We start from the raw sequence: 25871 nt of genomic DNA, 5'->3' as shown, positions 1-25871 counted from the left end.
ATCATTAATAGGCTTCTCTCTATTTGTTATACTTCATCCTTAAGAGACTTTTGGATGTGATCATCCCTTTCCTGACAGTCTTCAGTTCTTTTTGAATGTTTTATTGTCTTCAGTCACATTGCTTCCATTTTTTTTTTGCTTGAAGTACTACACTTGCAGCTATGTGCCAGGCATCAAAATTGGTTTGAACTTCTGAAAATACTTAATGAATTAGCAGATGGTTTGCTCTTTGGACTATTCTTGTTTAAAATTAAGCTACGTTTGTTGCCAGCACCATGCATGTGCAGTTCTAGTGTTTTACTCTGGGTGATGTTTAGGAGAATGGGGTGGGTTTATGGTCAGGAAACCTGGAAGCGTGGATTTCTTTCATTGTCTTTTGAGTTTTAACTCCTGCCAGAATGAAACTATTTGTATAAAAGTAGGAAAGGGAAATAATAAATTAGGCATTTAAAGTAATATTAACTGCTACAAGAATGTTGATCTATAATAATGTAATTACATGTGACACTAACACAGTCCATAGTTGTAGATTTTAAGAATCTTGTTTCACAAAGCAGCCCAGAAAATTATAAAATAGATTTATCCTGATGGCTATAAAGCAGACCTGTGAACCCCCCATCACTGACCCAACCTCGATCTGCCCCCCCCCCCCCCAACCATGCTCTTCCCTGCAGCTGCAACATTAATATCACTGCACCTCGGCTGCATCCTTTACCAGGGCCTTCACTGCCCGACACACAACCAAGACCTCTGGGAAGAGTTTTCCCAGGCAAGAGGAGGAGGTTTTGTATCCATGCAGGGGATTAAATTCTCTGAAATACATGTCAGCTCTGGATCCCTGTTACATTGTCCTGCTGGTCTGGCCTGGTGGGTGTGATGTCATTGGATTTCTGCGCATGCATGGACCAGTGCACATGCACAATTAAATATTGGCAGCCATTTTATATTGGCAGAAGGCAGTGTTAAAATTAACAGATGTTGTGATTCTACTTAAAAAGTCTTAGTTGCTAACTTTCCCCATTCATCCCTCATTGGATAGGATCAGCTATCCATATCATCACCTTGCTGTAGAAGTATCTGGCATTCTTTTTTTACTTTTCAGTCTCATTGGAATTCTGGATTATGGGTCACGACTCTACACCTTGGTTTCTGAAGAAAAAATATGTACCTTCATTTAAACCTGCTGTCTAATACATCTACAGATGTGAATTTTATTATTTCTTGGTATTTTACAAATTAGAGTACAACTTAAGGATACCAACTGTAGCTTTCTTTTGTGTAGGTATACCTCACAGTCTGTAAGGATATCGTTATGGTTGGTGCGTCTGATACAGAATTCCAGGCTCAGTTGCTTGGCTTCGCTCTTGCTGTGCTGCACTCAGGTAACCTATCATCTGTTAAAAGTCTTGTGTGTTTTGCACAGTTTCCTTTTGTCAAACTTAATTTGTCACTGTTTTGTTAAGTTTGGTGTGACTCTCATGCTTGAGGTAATACCTGGCTACTTAAACACTTAGAAATGTGCCTAAATCTTACAATTAGAAAAGAACATACAAATGACAGACAGGAAAAGAACAGCTGCTCATCAAGTCTGTTACATATACTCTTGTCACAATTAAGTATCATGACTGCCAATGCTTTTCCACCCACCAGCAGCCATGTAACCTGAGTGGCAAACAAAAACTAACAGAAAATAGCATGGAAAATTCAGGGGAAAGGAAATCCAGGGATATCTTTCTGATTCACGAATGAACTCAAAACAAGTTGGAGGAGGCTGTGGCAATCTTGAAGCATGCCACTAATATCCCACCTACTTTTTCTGCATGTTGATATCTGCCTCAGCCAGGAACTTGTCCAGCTCCCTTTCGAATACTTGCAGTGCATTGCAGTAAATCCACATTTATTGCATGAATTGGCAACTTAAACCAAATGTTGATGACCAGCAAAGAAAGGTAAACCTCTTTCCTGGTTATACGATTATGTAACTTAGATGCACATACCTTGCTTCTTCCTAATCGATCTAATTCAGATGTTCTATCCACATTGATAATGTCTGACCCCCTCACTATTTTGAGCATCTGAATCAAATTTTCCCAAAGTTTATGCTTTTCTAGAGTAAAAAGATCCCACTCTCGATGTCTAACATGATATCTTGCAATTTAAGGATTTCTAACAGGTGAGAATACTATCCCATCTCATCTATCCACCTGCCAGTTAACTGAGTCCTGCCCCAACTTTGTCTAGACTTGTTGGTCCTTACTCCATCCCTGCTGCACCCCTTGTCCTGGCCCCGATATTTAAAATGATTTCATCTAAAGCCTGTTCCTGAGGATATTTGACCCTAGTCTACTTCCTCTTTCTAATTTTGTTTGGCCTGGCATTTGTGCTCCCAAATCTGAGGCCTGCTCCTTCTGTTTGTTGCTGGATCCAAATGCAGTTACTAAATCCTCCCTGCGCCTCTGTTGGCCCTGTGCTACTTCAAAATTCATATCAGTGGGCAAAACTACTCTTATTTACAGTAAAAGTGCTCTTCCTTTTCTGAATGTAGTTTTTTTTAATATCTCCATAATACTGTACTGATGCTCACTGCTCTAGTTCAAAATTCAAGGATGAAGAATTGTTGACTAGGAAAAATAGTGCAGGAACACTGGTGTCCAGTGGAACCGTGTCTCAGAACAAGTTACTGCTTTCAGTAGAGATGGGGAGAAAATTTGGAATTCCCTACTTGGCAGGAGATGATTTAATGGTTTGTGAATATCCACCACAAGAATTCAGATTTTCAAGACCATTGCTCAGTTGAAATTGGCTATTTATCCTGCCCAGTTTGTAGGGTCTACTACTGATCACCTTTCCCCAGATACCCTGAGTTTGTAATTATGAAAAAGACAGATTTCCCTGGAGTTAGCATTTTTTCTCTTTTATTCTGTTGTGGGATGTGGGCATCACTGGGAAGACCAGTATTTGTTGCCAATCTCTAATTGCCCTTGAACCGAGTGGCTTGGTAGGCCGTTTCAGCGAGCAGTTAAGAGTCAACCACATTGTTATGGGCCTAGAGTCACCCCAGCCGGGCACATTTCCAGTGCCCAGGGCCAGCATGTGTGCGGGAAGTGCCTCCAGCTGCAGCTCCTGGAAGCCCGGGTTTCTGGGCTGGAGCGGCGGCTGGAGACACTGGAGCATCCGTGAGGTGGAGAGTATCGTGGATAGCGTGTATGGGGAGGTGGTCACACCGCAGGCTAAGAGTCCACAGGCAGGAAGGGAGTGGGTGACCACCAGGCAGAGCAAGAGAACAAGGCAGGCAGTGCAGGAATCTCCTGTGGCTATTCCCCAGCAAAACAGATATACCGCTTTGGATACTGTTGGGGGGAATGGCTTCTTGGGAAAGCAGCAACTGCCAAATTTGTTGCACCACGGTTGGCTCTGCTACACATGGGAGGAGTAAAATGTGAGGGAATGCAATAGTTTTTATAGGGGATTCAATTATAAGGGGAATAGATGGCGTTTCTGTGGCCGCAAACGAGACTCCAGGATGGTATGTTGTCTCCCTGGTGCTAGGGTCAAGGATGTCTCAGAGTGGCTACAGGACATTCTGAAGGGGGAGGGTGAACAGCCAGTGGTCGTGGTACACATTGGTACAAACGACATAGGTAAAAAAAGGGATGAGGTCCTAAAAGCAGAATATAGGGAGTTAGGAAGTAAGTTGAAAAGTGGACCTCAAAGGTAGTGATCTCAGAGTTACTACCAGTGCTGCGTGCTAGTCAGAGCAGAAATAGCAGGATGTATCGGATGAATACGTGGCTGAAGAGATGCTGTGAGGGGGAGGGTTTCAGATTCCTGGGACATTGGGACCAGCTCTGGGGGAGGTGGGACCAGTACAAACTGGACGAGTTACACCTGGGCAGGAGCGGGACTGATGTCCTAGGGGGAATATTTGCTAGAGTGGTTGGGGAGGATTTAAACTAAAATGGCAGGGGGATGGGAACCTATGCAAGGAGTCAGAGGAGGGGGGATCAAAGACAAGAACAAAAGACAGAAAGGGGAATAAGAAAAGTGATGGGCAGAGAAATCAATGGCAAGAATCAAAAAGGGCCTCAGTGAAAAATAGTGGGAACGGGACAAGTAATGTTAAAAAGACAAGCCTTAAGGCTTTGTGCCTTAACGCGAGGAGCATTCGCAATAAAGTGGATGAATTAATCGTGCAAATAGATGTAAACAGGTATGATATAGTCGGGATTACGGAGACATGGCTGCAGGGTAACCAGGGTTGGGAACTGAACATCCAGGGGCATTCAGCATTTAGGAAGGACAGACAAAAAGGGAAAGGCAGTGGAGTTGCATTGCTGGTTACAGAGGAAATTAACGCAATAATGAGGAAGGATATTAGCTCCAACAATGTGGAATCTGTATGGGTAGAGCTGAGAAATACTAAGGGGCAAAAAACGTTAGTGGGAGTTGTACATAGACCCCCAAAATGTAGTGGTAATTTTGGGAATGGCATTAAACAGGAAATTAGAGACGCATGCAATAAAGGAAAACCTGTAATTGTGGGTGACTTTAATCTGCATATAGATTGGGCAAATCAAACTAGTAACAATACTGTAAGGGAGGAATTCCTTGAGCGTATACGGGATGGTTTTCTGGACCAATATGTTGAGGAACCAATTAGAGAACTGGCCATCCTAGACTGGGTATTGTGTAATGAGAAAGGAATAATTGGCAATGTGATTGTGCGAGGCCCCTTGGGGATGAGCGACCATAATATGATAGAATTCTTCATCAAGATGGAGAGTGACATAGTTGATTCTGAGACTAGGGTCCTGAATCTTAATAAAGAAAACTACGATGGTATGAGGTGCGAGTTGGCTATGATGGATTGGGAAACGTTACTTAAAGGGATGACGGTGGATAGGTAATGGCAAACATTTAAAGAGCGCATGGGTGAACCTCAACAATTGTTTATTCCTGTCTGGCACAAAAGCAAAACAGGAAAGGTGGCTAAACCATGGCTTACAAGAAAAATTAGAGATAATATTAGATCCAAGAAAGAGGCATACAAATTTGCCAGAAAAAAACAACAGACCTGAGGATTGGGAGCAGTTTAGAATTCAGCAAAGGAGGACCAAGGGATTTATTAAGAAAGGGAAAATAGAATATGAGAGTGAGCTTGCGGGGAACATAAAAACTGACTGTAAAAGTCTCTACAGGTATGTGAAGAGAAAAAGATTGGTGAAGACAAATGTAGGTCCCTTACAGTCAGAAACAGGGGAATTTATAATGGGGAACAAAGAAATGGCTGACCAACTAAATACATACTTTGGTTGTCTTCACAAAGGGGGACACAAATAACATACCAGAAATGTTGGGGAACACGGTTTAGTGAGAGGGAGGAACTGAAAGAAATCAATATTAGTAGGGAAATAGTGTTGGAGAAATTGATGGGATTGAAGGCTGACAAATCCCCAGGGCCTGATAATCTGCATCCCAGAGTACTTAAGGAAGTGGCCCTAGAAATAGTGGATGCATTGGTGGTCATCTTCTGAGATTCTATAGAGTCTGGAACAGTTCCTACAGATTGGAGGATAGCTAGTATAACCCTACTATTTAAATCACAGAATCACAGTGCAGAAGAGGCCCTTCGGCCCATCGAGTCTGCACCGACATGTGAGAAACACCTGACCTACCTACCAACACTTGGCCCATAGCTTTGAATGTTATGACGTGCCAAGTGCTTATCCAGGTACTTTTTAAAGGATGTGAGGCAACCCGCCTCCACCACCCTCCCAGGCAGTGCATTCCAGACCGTCACCACCCTCTGGATAAAAAAAAGTGTTTCCTCACATCCCTCCTAAACCTCCTGCCCCTCACCTTGGACTTACGCCCCCTTGTGACTGACCCTTCAACTAAGGGGAACAGCTGCTCCTTATCCACCCTGTCCATGTCCCTCATAATCTTGTACACCTCGATCAGGTCGCCCCTCAGTCTTCTCTGCTCCAACGAAAACAACCCAAGTCTATCCAGCCTCTCTTCATAACTTAAATGTTTCATCCCAGGCAACATCCTTGTGAATCTCCTCTGCACCCCCTCCAGTGCAATCACATCCTTCCTATAATGTGGCGACCAGAACTGCACACAGTACTCCAGCTGTGGCCTCCCCAAGGTTCTATACAACTCCAACATGACCTCCCTACTTTTGTAATCTATGCCTCGATTGATAAAGGAAAGTGTCCCATATGCCTTTTTCACCACCCCACTAACATGCCCCTCTGCCTTCAGAGATCTATGGACACACACGCCAAGGTCCCTTTGTTCCTCAGAACTTCCTAGTGTCATGCCGTTCATTGAATACTTCCTTGTCAAATTACTCCTTCCAAAGTGTATCATCTCTCACTTCTCAGGGTTAAATTCCATCTGCCACTTATCTGCCCATTTGACCATCTGTCTATATCTTCCTGTAGCCCTAGACACTCAACCTCACTGTTAACCACCCGGCCAATCTTTGTGTCATCCACAAACTTACTAATCCTACCCCCCCACATAGCCATCTATGTCGTTTATATAAATGACAAATAATAGGGGACCCAGCACAGATCCCTGTGGTATGCCACTGGACACTGGCTTCCAGTCACTAAAGTATCCTTCTGTCATCACCCTCTGCCTCCTACAACTAAGCCAATTTTGAATTCACCTTATCAAATTACCCTGTACCCCATGTGCCTTTGCCTTCTTTCTAAGTCTCCCATGTGGGACCTTGTCAAAGGCTTTGCTGAAATCCATATAAACTACATCAACTGCACTACCCTCATCTACACACCTGCCCAACTCCTCAAAAAATTCAATCAAATTTGTTAGGCATGACCTCCCTCTGACAAAGCCATGCTGACTATCCCTGATCAAACCTTGCCTCTCCAAGTGGAGATAGATTCTCTTTTTCAGAAATTTCTCCAATAGCTTCCCTACCGCTGACATGAGACTCACTGGCCCGTAGTTCCCTGGCTTATCTCTACAACCCTTCTTAAATAGCGGAACCACATTAGCTGTTCTCCAGTCGTCTGGCACGTCCCCCGTGTCCAGAAAGGAATTAAAAATTTGGGTCAGAGCCCCTGTGATCTCCTCCCTTGACTCCCTCAGCAGCCTGGGAAACAAATCATCCAGACCTGGAGATTTGTCCATTTTTAAGCCTGCCAACACCTCCGATGCCTTGTCACTCACTATAACAATTTGCATAAGAACCTCGCAGTCTCTCTCCCCGAGTTCGATACCTTCATCCTCATACTCTTACCAGCCAGAGCTTTCTCATATCCCCTCTTTGCTCTCCTAATTGCTTTCTTAAGCTCCACCCTGCACTGTCTGTACTCCACTAATGCCTCTGCTGATTTGCTTCCCTTGTCCCTGCTAAAAGCCTCTTTTCCTTCTCATCGTTACCTGAATATCTCTGGTCATCCATGGTTCTCTGGGTTTGTTACTCCTTCCTATCACCCTACAAATCACCTTAAAATGGGAGGTTGAGAGAAAACGGGGAATTATAGACCAGTCAGCCTGATGTCGGTAGTGGGGAAAATTCTAGAGTCCATTATAAAAGATTTAATAGCTGAGCACTTGGAAAACAGTGGCAGAATTGGACAGAGTCAGCATGGATTTACGAAAGGGAAATCCTGCTTGACAAATCTACTGGAATTTTTCGAGGATGTAACCAGTAGAGTTGATGAGGGAGAGCCAGTGGATGTGGTTTATTTGGACTTTCAGAAGGCTTTCAACAAAGTCCCACATAAGAGATTAGCATGTAAAATTAAAGTGCATGGGATTAGGGGTAGTGTATTGAGATGGATAAAAAACTGGTTGGCAGACAGGAAACTAAGAGTAGAAATAAATGGGTCTTTTTCCAAACGGCAAGCAGTGACTAGTGAGGTACCGCAGGGATTGGTGCTGGGAACCCAGCTATTCACAATATATATTAATGATATAGATGAGGGAACTAAATGTAATATCTCCAAATTTGCAGATGACACAAAGCTGCGTGGGAGGGTGAGCTGTGAGGAGGATGCAGAGATGCTTCAGTGTGATTTGGTCAAGCTGAGTGGATAAATGTGAGGTTATCTACTTTGGTAGCAAAAACAAGAAGGTAGATTATTATCTGAATGGCTATAAATTGAGAGAGGGGAATGTGCAACGAGAGCTTGGTGTCCTCGTATACCAGCTGCTGACGGTAAGCATGCAGGTGCAGCAGGCGGTAAAGAATGCAAATGGTATGTTGGCCTTCATAGCCAGAGGATTCGAGTACAGGAGCAGGGATGCCTTGCTGCAATTATACAGGGCTTTGGTGAGACCACACCTGGAAAATTGTGTGCAGTTTTGGTCTCTTTATCTGAGGAAGGATGTTCTTGCTATAGAGGGAGTGCAGAGAAGATTTACCCGACTGATTCCTGGGATGGCGGGACTGACATATGAGGGGAGATTGAGTTGGTTAGGATTATATTTGCTGGAATTCAGAAGAATGAGGGTGGATCTCATAGAAACTATAAAATTCTAACAGGACCAAACAGGGTAGATTCAGGAAGGATGTTCCCGATGGTGAGGGAGTCCAGAACCAGGGGTCACAGCCTGAGGATACATGGTAGACCATTTAGGACTGAGATGAAGAGAAATTTCTTCACCCAGAGAGTGGTGAGCCTGTGGAATTCGCTACCACAGAAAGTAGTTGAGTCCAAAACATTGTATGTTTTCAAGCAGGAATTAGATATAGCTCTTGGGGCGAAAGGGATCAAAGGATATGGGGAGAAAGCGGGAGCAGGCTATTGAGTTTGATGATTAGCCATGATCATAATGAATGGCAGAGCAGGCTCGAAGGGCCGAATGGTCTACTCCTATTTTCTATGTTTCTACGTAGGCCAGATCAGGTTAGGACAACAGATTTCCTTCCCTAAAGTACATTAGTGAACCAGGTGGGCTCTTACAACAATCGATACTTTCACAGTTCATAGATTCACCGTTACTGGGATTAGCTTTCAATTCCAGATTTTATTAATTGAACTGTGCTGTGGTAGAATTTGAACCTGCATCCCCAGAGCATTAGCCTGGGTCTCTGGATTATCAGTCCAGTGACAATATCATTATTGGGAGAAGGTGGCGTAATGGTAAAGTAAATTACTGAATTCAGCCTGTACGTGTGGATAGAACATCCCCAGCCATGAGAGAAAATAACTATCCCTTTGAAAATTCACACTTCCAAATCAGATAATCTACCCCAGTTCTGTTTAATGGTGTTACGAGTACTTGCATAAATTGTATACACCTAATTAAACCAATGGGGGTGAAATTGGTCATGGGTGATGGTACAAAGTGGCCAATAGTGAATCAGCTGTCTATCTTATTCCTGTCCAATTTCTTTCCATTCAAACTCCTTAAGAAAGCTGGAGTACAATAATAAGGAAGTCTTGCTACAATTGCACAGGGTTTTGGTGAGGCCAAACTATTAGAGAGCACTCTATTAAAAGCAAAATACTGCAGATGCTGGAAATCTGGAATAAAAACACAAAAAGCTGGTAAAACTCAGCAGGTTTGGCAGCACCTATGGAGAGAGAAACCGAGTTAACGTTTCGAGTCCATATGACCCTTCTTCAGAGCTAAAGACACTGTTTTCAAGCTGAGGGCTTGACAGGGTAGAGGCCGAGAGGCTGATTCCCCTTGCTGAGGCATCTAAAACCAGGGGGCATAGTCTCAGGAGGACTGACGTTGAAGAGAAACTTATTTCACTGAGGGATGTGAATTTTTGGAATTCTCTACTCAAGGACAGTGGATGTTTAGTTGTTGAGCATAGTCAAGCTTGAGATCAATAGATTTTTGGATTCCAAAGAAATTACGGAATATGGGGATCAAGCGGAAAGTAGAGTTGAGTTCAAGGTTCAACCTTGATGTTATTAAATGACATAGCAGTCTTGAGCCAAATGATCTATACCTGCTCTTATTTTTAATGTTCTTAAGTTGTTAATGAGATCTGAAGAGAAGGAATGCAACACTTTTAAATGTTTGACATTAAATTCTTTGGTTAGCTTTATTTTTATTAGTTGACCCATGTTTTCACATTTGGTGCATGATCTCTAAAGTATTAGATATTCTTTTATATTATATGATTCTGCATATACTATTCATACACCAAATTATTTCAATAAACTGCTAGTGTTTCTTTGAAGGTCAAAACCGTGACCAAATACTTGACTAAACATTGTACTCTATGCAATCAACTTGTTTAGTCGCTTCCACACCACTTCCTTCAGCTGACCATAACTTGAAATACTTTGCTGAATTACAATTCTATTATAAAATCTCATTTGTGAATTGTTTGGCCTTTCTTACTTCTTGTCTAATATTCAGAGAAAGGAACCTTCAGTTTACCAATACTGATATCCATTCTGAAAGAGATTACAGTGAACTGCCTATCTCAGAACATCTACTGCATCAGTGAGAAAAATAATGAAATACTTGACAATATTCAGAAAGTATTCCACAAAATTTTGGAAATTCTGGCGCATTGTTCAAGGAAGAACCAAGAAGAAACCCTGCAGGTATTACTTTAAAATATGCCTTTAACTGATTATATAAACAAATATATTGAAATGTTGATGCTCCTTACATATTATTCTGGGTAATGCAGTTGATGTTGCCGATATAGACTTTTAAAGTAGCATAAAATGGGCTTGGTAGCAAAATTGAAGCTAGTGGGTTAAATGGGGCATCAGCGATATGGATACAAAATTGTTAACAGTAGAGGAAATGGAAGGTTGTTGTGAATGGCTGATTTTCAGACTGGAGGGAGGTATACAGTGGAGTTCCCTAAGGTTCAGTACTTGGATCACTACTATTTTTGATATATATTAATGACTTGGGTTACAGGGCACAATTTTGAAATTTGCAGATGCAATAAATTTTGGAAGTGTAGTGAACAGTAAGGAATTACGTAGGATATATGGCACAGAACCAGATAACTGGGCCCAACCAGTCCATGCCAGCATTTATGCTCCAATTGAGCCTCCTCATGGCTTTCCTCTTTTAAATTTATCACTGTAATCCTCTATTCCCTTGCCCCTCATATGCTTGTCTAGCCTCCTCTTAAATGCATCTCTACTATTCGCTTCAACCACTCCCTGTGATGGTGAGTCCCACATTCACACCTCTCCTTGGGTAAAGAAATTTCTTCTGAATTCCCTATTGGATTTCTTGGTGCCTATCTTATATTGACTGCTGCCTGGTTATGCTCTTCCCCACAAGTGGAAATATTTCCTCCCTATTCATCCAGCAAAGCTTTTCACAGTCCTAAAGACTTCCACCAGGTCACCCCATCAAAGATCGTAATCAACTTCAAGAGGACGTAGGCTACTAGAATAGGCAGACAAAACGCAGATGAAATTCAATGCAGAAAAATGTGAGGTGATGCATTTTGGTAGGAGGAATGTGGAAAGAAAATACATGCTAAATAGTATAATCTTGAAGGGGGTGCAAGAAGAGAGACCCAAGGGTGCTTGCACACAAATCTTTGAAGGTGGCAAATGGTATTCTGGGTTTTATAAACTGAGCAAAGCATTAAAAAAGCAGGAAGTTATGCTAAACCTATTGGAAAACGCTAGTTCATCCCAAGCTGGAGTATTGTGTCCAACTCTGGGTACCACACTTTGGGAAAGATGTGAAGGCTTTGCAGAGAGTGCAGAAGAGATTTATAAAATGGTCCTAGTGTTGAGGGATTACAGTTTGTGGCTAGAATAGAGGAACTGATGTTCTCCTTAGAGCAGATAAGGATGAAAGGAGATTTGATTTAAAATCATGAATGGTCAGATAGAATAAGGAGAGAGAAATTATTTCATTCCAGGTGTAAGTAGTAGCAGTAATTTTGTCATTCATATCAGCAGAATTGTGCAAACAATTGCCGATAATATTTGTCCAATATTGTATTAAATGCATTTTGTTGGTCCTGGTTTAATTTTGTAAGAGGCATTTTTCAATGGTCAATTTTTGAACACTGAACCTAACTTTTGCTGTGAATTTGAGCTTTCTTTTACTTCCTTTATAATTTACAAATCAATTTTCTATTTAAGCATGCCCATAATTCAAGTGCTCTTAGGCGAAACCACCTTACTGATTTATCCCTAATTTCTCTTGGAGGAGCACTGGCAATTGAAATTTTCATCATAGCCAGTATTCTAAGTATTGCACTTAAGAAAATGTAGCTAATTCAGAAGCATGCCACTCCAGGAGTTTCTGTACTAAAGTGGGATGCAACCATGATCACCTTGCTGTACGTCTTATCAGATGATAAACTACTCAAAAACATGCATTGGAGAAAATCAATAAGATTTAAGCCCCCACTTGTCCAGTGTACCCTCCAAACAATGCTGTTTATTCTATTCCTAGTCACTTCTCTTTTAACCAATAAAACCCAATCAACACATTATTATAGTAGAGGAAAATGGAAATAGCAGATGCCATATTATTCATATAAGTTAAATGGCTCTCTACTGGAATTCATACTAATAACATGGTTCCATGAGAATACTCTTAATGATTATGCCAGGGATGGGACACTAATTATGAGACATTGAGAATATATGAGGAAATTTAACATGTTAAAATCAGGAAAAAATGTGATAAAACTGACTAAGCAAAACAAAAACAGAATTACCTGGAAAAACTCAGCAGGTCTGGCAGCATCGGCGGAGAAGAAATCAGTTAACGTTTCGAGCCTTCATGGCCCTTCGGCAGAACTGAAGCATAGTTAGAAGAAGGGAGAAATATAAACTGGTTTAAGGTGGGTCGGGGGGGTGGGGAGAGAGACATTGAGGGTGTGGTGATTGTGGAGATGAGCAGATAATCAAAAGATGTCACAGACAAAAGGGTCAAAGAGGTGTTGAAGGTGGTGATATTTGTCTAAGAAAAGTGCTAATTAAGAATGGAAGACAGGATATTCAAAGTACAGCTCTAGTGGGGGTGGGGTGGAAAGACTAACAAGGTTTTAGTTTTAGATTTAAAAATAATGGAAATAGGTGGGGAAAGAAGAATCTATATAAATTATTGAAAAAAAAGCGGGGGGGGGGGGGGGAGGGGGTGGAGAAACGGGGTGGGGATGGGGGGAGGGGGAGTTTAAGATCTAAAGTTGTTGAATTATTCAATATTCAGCCCGGAAGGCTGTAAAGTGCCTAGTCGGAAGATGAGGTTCTGTTCCTCCAGTTTGCGTTGGGCTTCACTGGAACAATGCAGCAAGCCAAGGACAGACATGTGGGCAAGAGAACAGGGTGGAGTGTTAAAATGGCAAGCGACAGGGAGGTTTGGGTCTTTCTTGCGGACAGACCGCAGGTGTTCCGCAAAACGGTCGCCCAGTTTGCGTTTGGTCTCTCCAATGTAGAGGAGACCGCATTGGGAGCAACGAATGCAGTAGACTAAGTTAGGGGAAATGCAAGTGAAATGCTGCTTCACTTGAAAGGAGTGTTTGGGCCCTTGGACGGTGAGGAGAGAGGAAGTGAAGGGGCAGGTGTTGCATCTTCTGCGTGGGCATGGGGAGGTGCCATAAGTGGGGGTTGAGGAGTAGGGGGTGATGGAGGAGTGGACCAGGGTGTCCCGGAGGGAACGATCCCTACGGAATGCCGTCAGGGGGGGTGAAGGGAAGATGTGTTTGGTGGTGGCATCATGCTGGAGTTGGCGGAAATGGCGGAGGCTGGTGGGGTGATAAGTGAGGACAAGGGGGACCCTATCATGTTTCTGGGAAGGAGGAGAAGGCGCGAGGGAGGATGCGCGGGATATGGGCCGGACACGGTTGAGGGCCCTGTCAACGACCGTGGATGGAAAACCTCGGTTAAGGAAGAAGGAGGACATGTCAGAGGAGCTGTTTTTGAAGGTAGCGTCATCAGAACAGATGCGACGGAGGCGAAGGAACTGAGAGAATGGGATGGAGTCTTTACAAGAAGCGGGGTGTGAGGAGCTGTAGTCGAGGTAGCTGTGGGAGTCGGTAGGCTTGTAATGGATATTGGTGGACAGTCTATCATCAGAAATTGAGACAGAGAGGTCAAGGAAGGGAAGAGAAGTGTCAGAGATGGACCATGTGAAGATGATGGAGGGGTGGAGATTGGAAGCAAAATTAATAAATTTTTCCAGGTCCCGACGAGAGCATGAAGCAGCACCGAAGTAATCATCGATGTACCGGAGAAAGAGTTGTGGGAGGGGGCCGGAGTAAGACTGGAACAAGGAATGTTCCACATACCCCATAAAGAGACAGGCATAGCTGGGGCCCATGCGGGTACCCATAGCCACACCTTTTATTTGGAGGAAGTGAGAGGAGTTAAAGGAGAAATTGTTCAGTGTGAGAACAAGTTCAGCCAGACGGAGGAGAGTAGTGGTGGATGGGGATTGTTGGGGCCTCTGTTCAAGGAAGAAGCTAAGGGCCCTCAGAACATCCTGGTGGGGGATGGAGGTGTAGAGGGATTGGACATCCATGGTGAAGAGGAAGCGGTTGGGGCCAGGGAACTGGAAATTGTTGATGTGACGTAAGGTGTCAGAGGAATCACGGATGTAGGTGGGAAGGGACTGGACAAGGGGAGAGAGAAGGGAGTCAAGATAACGAGATATGAGTTCCGTGGGGCAGGAACAGGCTGACACGATCGGTCTGCCAGGACAGTTCTGTTTGTGGATTTTGGGTAGGAGGTAGAAGCGGGCCGTCCGAGGTTGGGCGACTATCAAGTTGGAAGCTGTGGGAGGAAGATCTCCAGAGGAGATGAGGTCAGTGACAGTCCTGGAAACAATGGCTTGATGTTCTGTGGTGGGGTCATGGTCCAGGGAGAGGTAGGAGGAAACGTCTGCGAGTTGACGCTCAGCCTCCGCGAGGTAGAGGTCAATGCGCCAGACAACAACAGTACCACCCTTGTCAGCGGGTTTGATGACAATGTTGGGGTTGGACCTGAGAGAACGGAATGCAGTGAGTTCAGAGAGAGACAGATTAGAATGGGTAAGAGGAGCAGAGAAATTGAGACGGCTAATGTCACGCCGACAGTTCTCAATGAAAAGATCAAGAGAAGGTAAGAATCCAGAGGGAGGGGTCCAAGTGGAGGGAGAATATTGGAGGTGGGTAAAAGGATCCGTTGAACGGGGAGAGGACTCCTGCCCAAAGAAGTGAGCACGGAGACGAAGACGGCGGAAGAAGAGTTCAGCATCATGCCGAGCCCGAAATTCATTGAGATGAGGGCGTAAGGGTATGAAACTAAGTCCTTTGCTGAGCACTCCACCCCTCCATCATCTTCACATGGTCCATCTCTGACACTTCTCTTCCCTTCCTTGACCTGTCTGTCTCAATTTCTGATGATAGACTGTCCACCAATATCCATTACAAGCCTACCGACTCCCACAGCTACCTCGACTACAGCTCCTCACACCCCGCTTCTTGTAAAGACTCCATCCCATTCTCTCAGTTCCTTCGCCTCCGTCGCATCTGTTCTGATGACGCTACCTTCAAAAACAGCTCCTCTGACATGTCCTCCTTCTTCCTTAACCGAGGTTTTCCATCCACGGTCGTTGACAGGGCCCTCAACCGTGTCCGGCCCATATCCCGCGCATCCTCCCTCGCGCCTTCTCCTCCTTCCCAGAAACATGATAGGGTCCCCCTTGTCCTCACTTATCACCCCACCAGCCTCCGCCATTTCCGCCAACTCCAGCATGATGCCACCACCAAACACATCTTCCCTTCACCCCCCCTGACGGCATTCCGTAGGGATCGTTCCCTCCGGGACACCCTGGTCCACTCCTCCATCACCCCCTACTCCTCAACCCCCACTTATGGCACCTCCCCATGCCCACGCAGAAGATGCAACACCTGCCCCTTCACTTCCTCTCTCCTCACCGTCCAAGGGCCCAAACACTCCTTTCAAGTGAAGCAGCATTTCACTTGCATTTCCCCTAACTTAGTCTACTGCATTCGTTGCTCCCAATGCGGTCTCCTCTACATTGGAGAGACCAAACGCAAACTGGGCGACCGTTTTGCGGAACACCTGCGGTCTGTCCGCAAGAAAGACCCAAACCTCCCTGTCGCTTGCCATTTTAACACTCCACCCTGTTCTCTTGCCCACATGTCTGTCCTTGGCTTGCTGCATTGTTCCAGTGAAGCCCAACGCAAACTGGAGGAACAGAACCTCATCTTCCGACTAGGCACTTTACAGCCTTCCGGGCTGAATATTGAATAATTCAACAACTTTAGATCTTAAACTCCCCCTCCCCCCATCCCCACCCCGTTTCTCCACCCCCTCCCCCCCCCCCCCCCCGCTTTTTTTTCAATAATTTATATAGATTCTTCTTTCCCCACCTATTTCCATTATTTTTAAATCTAAAACTAAAACCTTGTTAGTCTTTCCACCCCACCCCCACTAGAGCTGTACTTTGAATATCCTGTCTTCCATTCTTAATTAGCACTTTTCTTAGACAAATATCACCACCTTCAACACCTCTTTGACCCTTTTGTCTGTGACATCTTTTGATTATCTGCTCATCTCCACAATCACCACACCCTCAATGTCTCTCTCCCCACCCCCCCGACCCACCTTAAACCAGTTTATATTTCTCCCTTCTTCTAACTATGCTTCAGTTCTGCCGAAGGGCCATGAAGGCTCGAAACGTTAACTGATTTCTTCTCCGCCGATGCTGCCAGACCTGCTGAGTTTTTCCAGGTAATTCTGTTTTTGTTTTGGATTTCCAGCATCCGCAGTAGCTTTTAGCTTTTTGTTTTTATCTGACTAAGCAAAGGCTATTTCCTATGAGAAAAAGTGAAGAGGAACCATCAATTTTAAGTTATTAAGTAGATGAGGAGATAGGGTGGGAGTATTTTCTTTATACAGAAGTTTGTTGCAGCATGTCATACTTTGTCATGGAGTGGTTGAGTTAGAGACCTTTAGGGAAATACTTTTTAGGGAAAATTGGATAAATATTTGAAGATAAACATACAGGAGAAGGTGGTGCAATGGGATTAGTTTTTGTATGCTTCAGCAAAGAGGCAATATGATATGACAGGCCAATAATCTTTAGGAATTTGCCTCCTTCAATTCCTTGCCCTGGTTAGAATCTGGTGGATTTTTCTGCTATTGTTTATGAAAGGTATACCACAGTAATCGAAGGTAGCCAAGCCTTTAGTCGCAAATAAATTCAGGTATGTAATTGTTACTGTACAGTGCCAAAATGAGGATATCTTTAAATTGGATTTTCTCAAGATATTTAAGTCTGAGACAAGTTGGAGCAAATGGGAACTGAAATGTTTTTATCTAATTTAAAACCAGAACCAGTTCTGAAGATTGCCAGGCTGAGTTTTTCCAGCATTTTCTGTTTTCGTTTCAGATTTCCAGCATCTGCAATATTACTGAAATTTTTTGGTGTGTGTTTATGGTGTATCCATTCTAAAGCCTACCAGACTTTGTCCACACCAATCTGCCTGCCACAGATGCATCAGTTTAAGACAGTATTGGTAGAAGTGACCATTGCATAGTCCTTGTGAAGGCAGACTTTCATCTTCACATTGAGGACATCCTCCATTGTGCTGGTGGCACTACCACGGTGCTAAATGGCATAGAATCAGATCTGATCTAACAGCTCGAAATTGGGTATCCATGAGGCCCTGTGGACCATCAGCAGCAGAACTATATTCAACTGCAATCTGTAACCTCATGGCCTGGCATGTCCTTCACTTTTCCATTACCATCAACCAGGGGACCAACTCTGGTTCAATGAGCAGTGTAGAAGAATGTGCCTGGAGCAGCATCAGGCATACCTAAAAATAAGGTGCAAACCTGGTGAAGCTACAACACAGGACTAAACACATGCCAAAGAACAGAGGCAGCATGCTATAGACAGGGCTAAGCAATCCCACAACGAACGGATCAGGTTAAAGCTCTGTAGTCCTGCCACATCCAGTTGTGAATGGTGGTAGCCAATTAGACAACTAAGCAGAGGAGGAGGCTCCTCAAACTTCCCCATGTTCGATGATAGGGATAACCTAGTATGTTAGTCCAAAAGATCAGGCTGAAATATTTGCAGCCATCTTCAGCCAGAAATGCCAGCTGGTTGATTCATCTTGTCCTCCTCCTGAGGTCCCCACTATCATAGATGCCAGATTTCATCCAGTTCAGTTTACTGCATGTGATATCAAGCAAGGGCAGAAGGCACTGATATAGCAAAGACTTTGGGCCCTGACAACTTCCCAGCTGTAGCACTGAACATTTGTGCTCCACTACAAGCCCTGCCTTAGCCAAGCTGTTCCTGCACAGCTACAACACTAGCATCTACCTGACAACATGGAAAATTGCTCAGGTATGCCCTGTCCACAAAAAGCAGTACAAATCCGATCCGGCCAATCATTCACAACACCCCATTAGTCTACTCTCAATCTGCAAAAAAGTGATGGAAGGTGTCATTGACAGTGCTATCAAGCAGCTCTTGCTTAGCAATAACCTTCTCACAGATGCTCAATTTAGGCTCTGCCACTCCACTCCAGACCATATTCCAGCTAGGTCCAAACTGGGACAGCAGAGCTAAATCCCAGAGTGACAGGCCCTAGACATAAAGGCAGCATTTGACCGAGTGTGGCATCAAAGTTGAAGTCAATGGGGGAATACTCTCTACTGGTTGGAGTCATACCTAGCATAAAGAAACATGATTGTTGGAGGTCAATGGTCTCAGCCCCAGAACATTGCTGCTTGAGTTCCTCATGGTAATAGTCTAGACCCAACCATATTCAGCTGCTTCATCACTGACGTTCCTTCCAAAATAAGGTCAGAAGTGAGGATGCTCATTGATGATTGCATAGTGTTCAGTATCATTCAGGAGTCCTCATATACTGAAGTAGTCCATGCCTGTGTGTGGCAAGACCTGGACAGCATTCAGTCTTGAGCTGATATGTGACAAGTAACATTGCCAGGCAATGACTCTCCAACAAGAGAGAATCTAACCATCTCCCCATGACATTCAAGGCATTACCATCACTAAATCCCACACCATCAACACCCTGGGGGTTACCAATGACTAAATACTGAATGGCTACAAGAGCAGATCAGAGACCGAGAATTCTGCAGCAAGTAACTCACTTCCTGACTCCTCAAAGCTTGTCCACGACCTGTAAGACGTGAGTCAGGAGTGTGATGGAATGGTTTCAACTTGCCTGGACAAGTGCAACTCCAACAACACTCAGGAAATTTGACATCATCCAAAACAAAATAGCCGACTTAATTGGCATCCCATCCACCACCTTAAACATTCACCACTGGCACATAGTGACAGCAGTGTGTACCATCTACAGGATGTACTGCTGCCACTCACCAAGGCTCCTTTGACAGCACCTTCCAAACGCATGACCTCTACCGCCAAGAAGCTTTCCCCCCCACCCCCCAAGCCACACACTATCCTGACTTGGAAATAAATTGCTGTTCCTTCACTGTCGTTGGGTCAAAGACCTGGAATTCCTTCCCTAACAGCTCTGAGGCTGTACCTACACCACCACATGGACTGCAGCGGTTCAAGAAGGCGGCTCACCACCACCACCTCTTTGAGGGTAATTAGGGATGGGCAAGAAATGTTGGCTTTGCCAGTGACACTCATCCCAAGAATGAATAAAAGAATTCTGAACTGTTGAGTTATTCCTCAGTTACATGCAATTGCTTTAATAAATTTCATTTTGTTCTATATTGTATAAGTTATATACTTCGAGGAATTCTAATATCTACTTGAATGATAGAAAGGAGACATTTTCTTTTTTTTTGAAGATTCTTGTGTCTATTCAGTCGGTTCTTGGAGAATTCATCAACACTGTTCAGAGCTGGCGTGGGGCCCATGAAGCAGTTCACCAAGAGATACTCTCAACACTTTTGGCTGCTATGCTGGCAGAAACTATTCATTCTTTAAAAAAGGTGAGCTTGAAAAGTGTGTTTCATTGCACTATCGACTCACTCATCTGGCATGATAGAGGAAAATTGAGTAATTCCACCTGACATCCTATTGCTCAGACAGACTGTCTCACTATGGGACTCTCACACTAGGGAGTGTGAAGCAACATCACATAAATAAGTACTAAAGGAGGAAGGCTGTTTGGCTGATCTGGCTCATTCTTCCACAATCCACAACAAGGTCATGCCTAATCTTCCTGACCGATGAATTGATTACATGCTACCTGATTCTCAGTATAGTCTGAATGAAATATAAGTATTGCAAATGATGATTAGTGGTTAACCAGTACATATTTTTTTTAGAAGTAAATGTACATGATTGAGAGTTACTGCATTACCTGTGAGTTACAAAGAATTTATCATAATTGGTAATGTGTAAATTATTTATTGCTGTTCAACAGTGGAGTGGCTCCCTCAATATAAATGTTTTTTGCCAGAAAATACAGACATTCTAAATGTTGGTTTTATTATTGAAAATCAATGGTCTTGCATGTTGAATTGGCGACATTTTTTTTTTGCTGGCACGGGTTCTGAAGATGGTTAATACACTTTGGGACAACTGCACATCCAACTGCAGCAGCCACTAGTTTGATAACTGTACTGTTGGTTCAATACTGTTCCCCAAAACAGAACAATCAGTGATTGGAGCTATTCCAAAGCTCTCTGATCAATTCCTTGTGAGGTACTCTGACAGATGCATATAACATTGTGTTTGCAAGTAATAGTTATGTATATTCAACCTTTATTTCCTGTCGTATTGCACATAGGGTGTCAAGGCCAAGTTTAATCCCCCAAGTGGCATTAGGGTGAGATAATCGAAGCAGTGAGAAAAATATAATACAGTCTTCATGCTAAAGTTAGATAATCTGCCTTTATATGATTTGTGGTTACCTAGCAAAACCTACAATAATTTGGGAAGGCGGGAAGTGGTCAGTTGGATCATTAGAATTTCTCTTCAGTACAGCCTGAGGAGCTGACAGATGCAAAATGAAGAGACTAATTAAAAATATTCCATCTTGATAACAGATGATTGGTATCCTCATTAACTACTTTGGAGTGAATGTTATCTGGAACAACATCACAGACTAGTGGCGCCAAATGGCCTGCTCTATATTGTAACTTCTAGTTATTCAGTCACATGGTCATGAGTGCTAATTTTATAATAAGCAAAACTATTTGTATTTTGTATAGAAAACATTGATCAGTACACATGTAATTTGCATTATGAGCTCTGTGTAGAGTATGCTACCTAAACATGCATATTGAATAAAGTTAAACAACCACTTGATGTAAAGTTTGAAAAAGCAGTGTTCTAATTGGATCTGTTGACAATAATCACAGAATCTCACAGTGCAGAAGAGGCCCTTTGGTCCATTGAGTCTGCACCGACACGTGAGAAACCCCTGACCTACCTACCTAATCCCATTTACCAGCACTTCTCCCATAGCCTTGAATGTTATGACGTGCCAATTGCTCATCCAGGTACTTTTTAAAGGATGTGCTCAATATTGCTGAAAAAGAGACATTTTTTGTTGAAGCTTTTCATCTTACACTCATCAGGACAATTCACAAGAAACATTTATAGAGAATGCTGATTGGTTGGCAAATGGAGTCATTGGTAGAGGTGTTGCCATGGAGAATGCACCAGTTGATGGTGACTGACAGTTAACTGCCAAGCATTGTTTGAAATTTAAACCAGGCTGCTTGACTCTGATTGGTCAAGACATTGCCCTGGGGAATGAACCAGCAAATGACTGTTACTTATTTTGTTTAGCTGAAACAGGTACAATGTGTGTATGTGTTCTTTCTGAACGCAGAGCACAAGGGCCTGTGTATTAATATATGTAGCTTCCAGTATACGTAAATGCGCCACATTTCAAGACCGACTGACAATCTTAAACTGGTTCTCAGCATAAATCTTAGCACACTGAGGATTATTTAGTAAATGCCGTCCAATCATGGAATCACGTCTAATGTTGGACACTGTTTTTACATTTTGCAAGCACGGGCTGGTTAGGTACGGTCCGTACCTTGCCCATTATGAGCAGCAGAAGGGGCATGTTGTTTGATACGATCCGCCAGTCTTTGGGATGTACGGCCTAAATACCTAGCATCACACTGGCACTGAAATTAATACAATACATTACTCATTTGTGTGATAGGCAGAATGCCTTTTTTGGCTTGACGGCAGCATTCTGTTAGTGATGAATACCACTCGTGTTGCTACCGCACAGTAGCAGCGTGAAACAGCTAGCTTCACCAAATTTTTGAGATACCTTGCCCTTCCAGGGTAATCTGAGGTAGACTGGGCTGTATTTTCTTGCGAATTGTCCTGATGATTTCAAAACGAAAAGCTTGGACAAAAATGTCTCTCTTTTTCAGCAATACTCAAATTCTGCACTGCCAAACAACTATATGTGCAATATTCTAACTCCTATCTTCTATAATTTTGTACATTTTTATATTGCATATTTTAAAAAGCATCTGATTTAGTTAAAATGTGTTCAGAATTCCACATAGCTGATCAAAGTTCTTATTATTCTGTTAAAAGCATTGATCAGTGAGTTCAAGCAATAGTTACTACAACCAAACTTCCAAAGTATTTTGTTTTAAACAAACAAATAAATAAATGATGCAGACTTGTGGCACAGTTTAGCATCCCAGCCTCTGGACCAGAAGCTCTGGGTTCAAGCTCCACTCTGGGACTTGATGATCATGGAAAGTGTGTTCATAATGTGGCCAAACAGATTGATTATCAACCTACAAATCCTTCCAATATACCTATGGCAGGTGGTAAGAGTGGGAGAGTCTCCTGGTCACCTAGAACCTGCAGTAGGCAACAGCAAACCTCTGCCATACCCTGCCAAGCATAACCATGAATCAATACATGGAAGTCCATGGTTGCCAACACCCTCTTGGGGCATGGTACCTGAAGAGAGAGAAATAAATAATAGCTATCTCATCTTGAATAAGTGGGGAAAACCATGATATTACAGCTTTTAAACAATTGTGTTATTTTCTTACAAGCTATTTTTTAAAACAAAATATTTGGAAGTTTTGTTGTTGTAACTATTGTAATCATGGTTGGTAATTTAAAGCTCTCCTTACAAAGCTATTAGTTACTTTGTCCAATTCCTCTGTGTATACTGAATTTCAGAAATCTGATCCAGAAGATGTTGCTCCACCTGAGACCACTGATGATCTGCCACTACTTTCAAGCTACTTTCTGGTCATTGTGTTAAAATATCCTGGTGTCATGAGGTAAGACTGCACTGCTTAACTGATGGCTAACTAGCAGCTGTTAACTGTGGAGAATGGTGATGCTTTTTCATTTTAAAAAAAATGTTATTGTGTCGTGGTTTGTGAGAAAAGGTTGCATTAAATCTTCCAAATCAGAAGAAGTACATGGCTATTAATACAGTTTATATACATTTTCCACCCTCCTGCTCTTTGACAATCTCTTCCCTAAGGTGTAAATCAAAGAGTCTGTTTCAGTTTGCCACAAAATCTCACTTAAACGACTTAGTCCTGTGCATGTATTTTTTTTACTGTACAGGACAAAATAGAGAATATTGGACATTAGCAGAGTCTCAATTTGAATAGTGTTAAGATTGAACCACCAAATATATAATTACAATGACTGCAGTTTTTTCATTCCATCACATATTTTCAGTTTGAATTGTCTATGATAACTCTGACTTAGTTGGTATGCCAGCAAAATTGGACATTGAATTCAACCTTAATAGCATAATACAGTATAGTTGTCTTTACTTGCAATCTGCTATGCCTGCTAACTTATTTTAAGAAATTATCTGTAGCTTCCTCTAGCTGTTTTGAAGAAAACATGATGGTGACTAAAATGTGGTGAAAATTTTAAGCTGTAGCCAAGTGGTAAATGTGTTTTTAAAAAAAACAAACAACTATTTGTATTTGAAAAATCAGACTACCTCAGCTTAAGTAACTGAGTCAGTTTGAATCATTATTTTACACCAAAGTCTGCTGTTCTTAATCATTGCCCATCTCTTTAGATCATTTTTAAATGAATTAACAGAATGCATCAACTCTGAAGCCATACAAGGAGTTGTGGGATTAGTAGCTGCTCTCCACATCCTCCTCCTTCTCAGTAAAGGTGAGTTTTACATATTCTTATTTGAGAATTATAGGGACACAAGCCTACTGAGTTTCAATCCTGTAGAGCAACAAAAGGGAAAACTGTATTTCAAATAACTTAAAATGATCAAAATGAAGTATTTAAAGATGAGCAACAACATCTGGCAGTCTTTTAAATAAGGCACAAGCAACTGCCCTGTTTCTTTATCTGTCAGTTTGTACAACTTTCAAAAAGCAATGCAAAAGAATTATGTAATGGCCGGGATTTTCCAGTCCCGTCCGCAGCTGGGATTTTCTGGTGCCACCCAAGTTAAATGGACATTTGGCTGGCTCTCAAAGTTTTCCATTCCCGCTGTGTGCAAGATTGGAAATTCTCGGCCTATATGTGCAGCACAAAAACAGGTCATTTGGCCTGTTACCTGTGTTTATGCTTCACTTGAGCCTTTTCTCACCACTCTTCATCAGAAAGAATTGCATTTATATAGTACCTTTCACAACCTCGGTACATTCCAAAGTAATTGGCAACCAATGACATACTTTTGAAGTGCAGTCATCGTTGCAGTGTAAGAAAAATATCTGTTGTAGGTATCTCCTACTTTCCGTACTTTCAAAATTGAAAGTTATTGGCACTTCTAGCCATTTGCAAGAGTAATCCATGCCATTTACACTGGTCTAGCATAAAACAAGGTAAAATGATCATTATTTTTTAATTGATAGTCTCTCTAATTATAAAAACTGATTTCAATAAAATTTTCTTGAGGACTCACTTCTAGATCTCTGAAAATCTGAGACATATTTCTCATTTAAGTATTTTCATGGTTTTTAAGTAATTTTTGATAATCCTTGTTACTTAGCTCCTAGGCCAAATTTTGTGCATAATTTTAAAATGCTTTACTAACTGATCTCCAGCAGAGAATTATTTGAAAATTTTTCTTAAGATTTGTAGTGTTGCAACTTTTTTTATATGCTTCTTCTCCATGTTTGAAGTTGATACTTGTGCAATCTCAGATTTGACCTTTAAGCTATGAAGATTTGGCTGGAGTTAGTCTGCAAGTGTATATTAGGGGCATGTGTTGTCCAGTTCCTCAGATTTTCTTATTGCCAGTCCGCTGACTTAATGGGCAGAATTTTCTGTTTGGCGGGGGGGGGGCAGAGTGGGAGCAAGCATGGGTGGGCACAGACCCAATCTCTGCCTGCGATCGAGTCTGTGCCGCCATTTTACGCAGGCGAGCCAATTAAGGCCCGCCCAGCGTATTTCCCAACTCCTGAGGATAGTGGGCGGCGGTGGGTGTGCACGGACTGCCGGGTCCAGTGGCGACCCAGCAGTCTGTTTAAAAGATTTTTAGTAGCCTTTTGTAGGCTGCTCACAATGGCCAGTGGTAGGCCGCAGCAGAGGGGTCCGGGTGAGCAGGCCAGGCTGGAGGGTAGCACAGCAGGAGATATTGGTCCACCAGGACGGGAGGAGGATGCCCCCCCCACATGACGAAATGTGCCTGGGCGGAGGTAGTGAGCTCTCCCGACGTGGTGCGGCGCAGCTGGATCCAGTGCTGCAAGCGCTTCAGCGATTTGTTGTGCTCTGGCAGGGTGAGTACCATGTTGGCATTGAGCATTTAACCAAGCAGGTAGCCTTACTCTCTGCGGCGGCCCCCCACCCAAGTCTCAGTGTTGTGACTGCATTGAATTATTGACGGCATTTTTCCTTTGCTGGGTGGGCAAGCAGATGGTGCCCATGCTGAGGTCAGCCTGAGTTGGGCCATGAGGAGATGAGTTTTCCCCCGCAGCATGTGTTAATCTGAGTGCCACAGGACTGGTTTGGGCGCA

The 25871-nt window shown here is 42.9% G+C and overlaps 1 protein-coding gene across 1 annotated transcript in view; it reads left to right on the top strand.

Moving 5' to 3' along the window:
• The window catches only part of ncapg2 (non-SMC condensin II complex, subunit G2), a 132501-nt gene that overhangs the window by 75447 nt on the left and 31183 nt on the right, over nucleotides 1-25871 (top strand). Inside the window, exons 21-25 of the mRNA XM_078537223.1 lie at nucleotides 1283-1382; nucleotides 10363-10553; nucleotides 19761-19904; nucleotides 23098-23201; nucleotides 23969-24069. Coding sequence (XP_078393349.1) covers nucleotides 1283-1382; nucleotides 10363-10553; nucleotides 19761-19904; nucleotides 23098-23201; nucleotides 23969-24069 — 640 coding nt within the window. The remainder of the gene's footprint in view (nucleotides 1-1282; nucleotides 1383-10362; nucleotides 10554-19760; nucleotides 19905-23097; nucleotides 23202-23968; nucleotides 24070-25871) is intronic.

The sequence above is a fragment of the Cetorhinus maximus genome, chromosome 3 (assembly GCF_964194155.1).
Source record: "Cetorhinus maximus chromosome 3, sCetMax3.hap1.1, whole genome shotgun sequence".
In the NCBI taxonomy this organism is placed as follows: Eukaryota; Metazoa; Chordata; class Chondrichthyes; order Lamniformes; family Cetorhinidae; genus Cetorhinus; species Cetorhinus maximus.
This window is presented reverse-complemented; position numbering and strand designations above follow the sequence as displayed.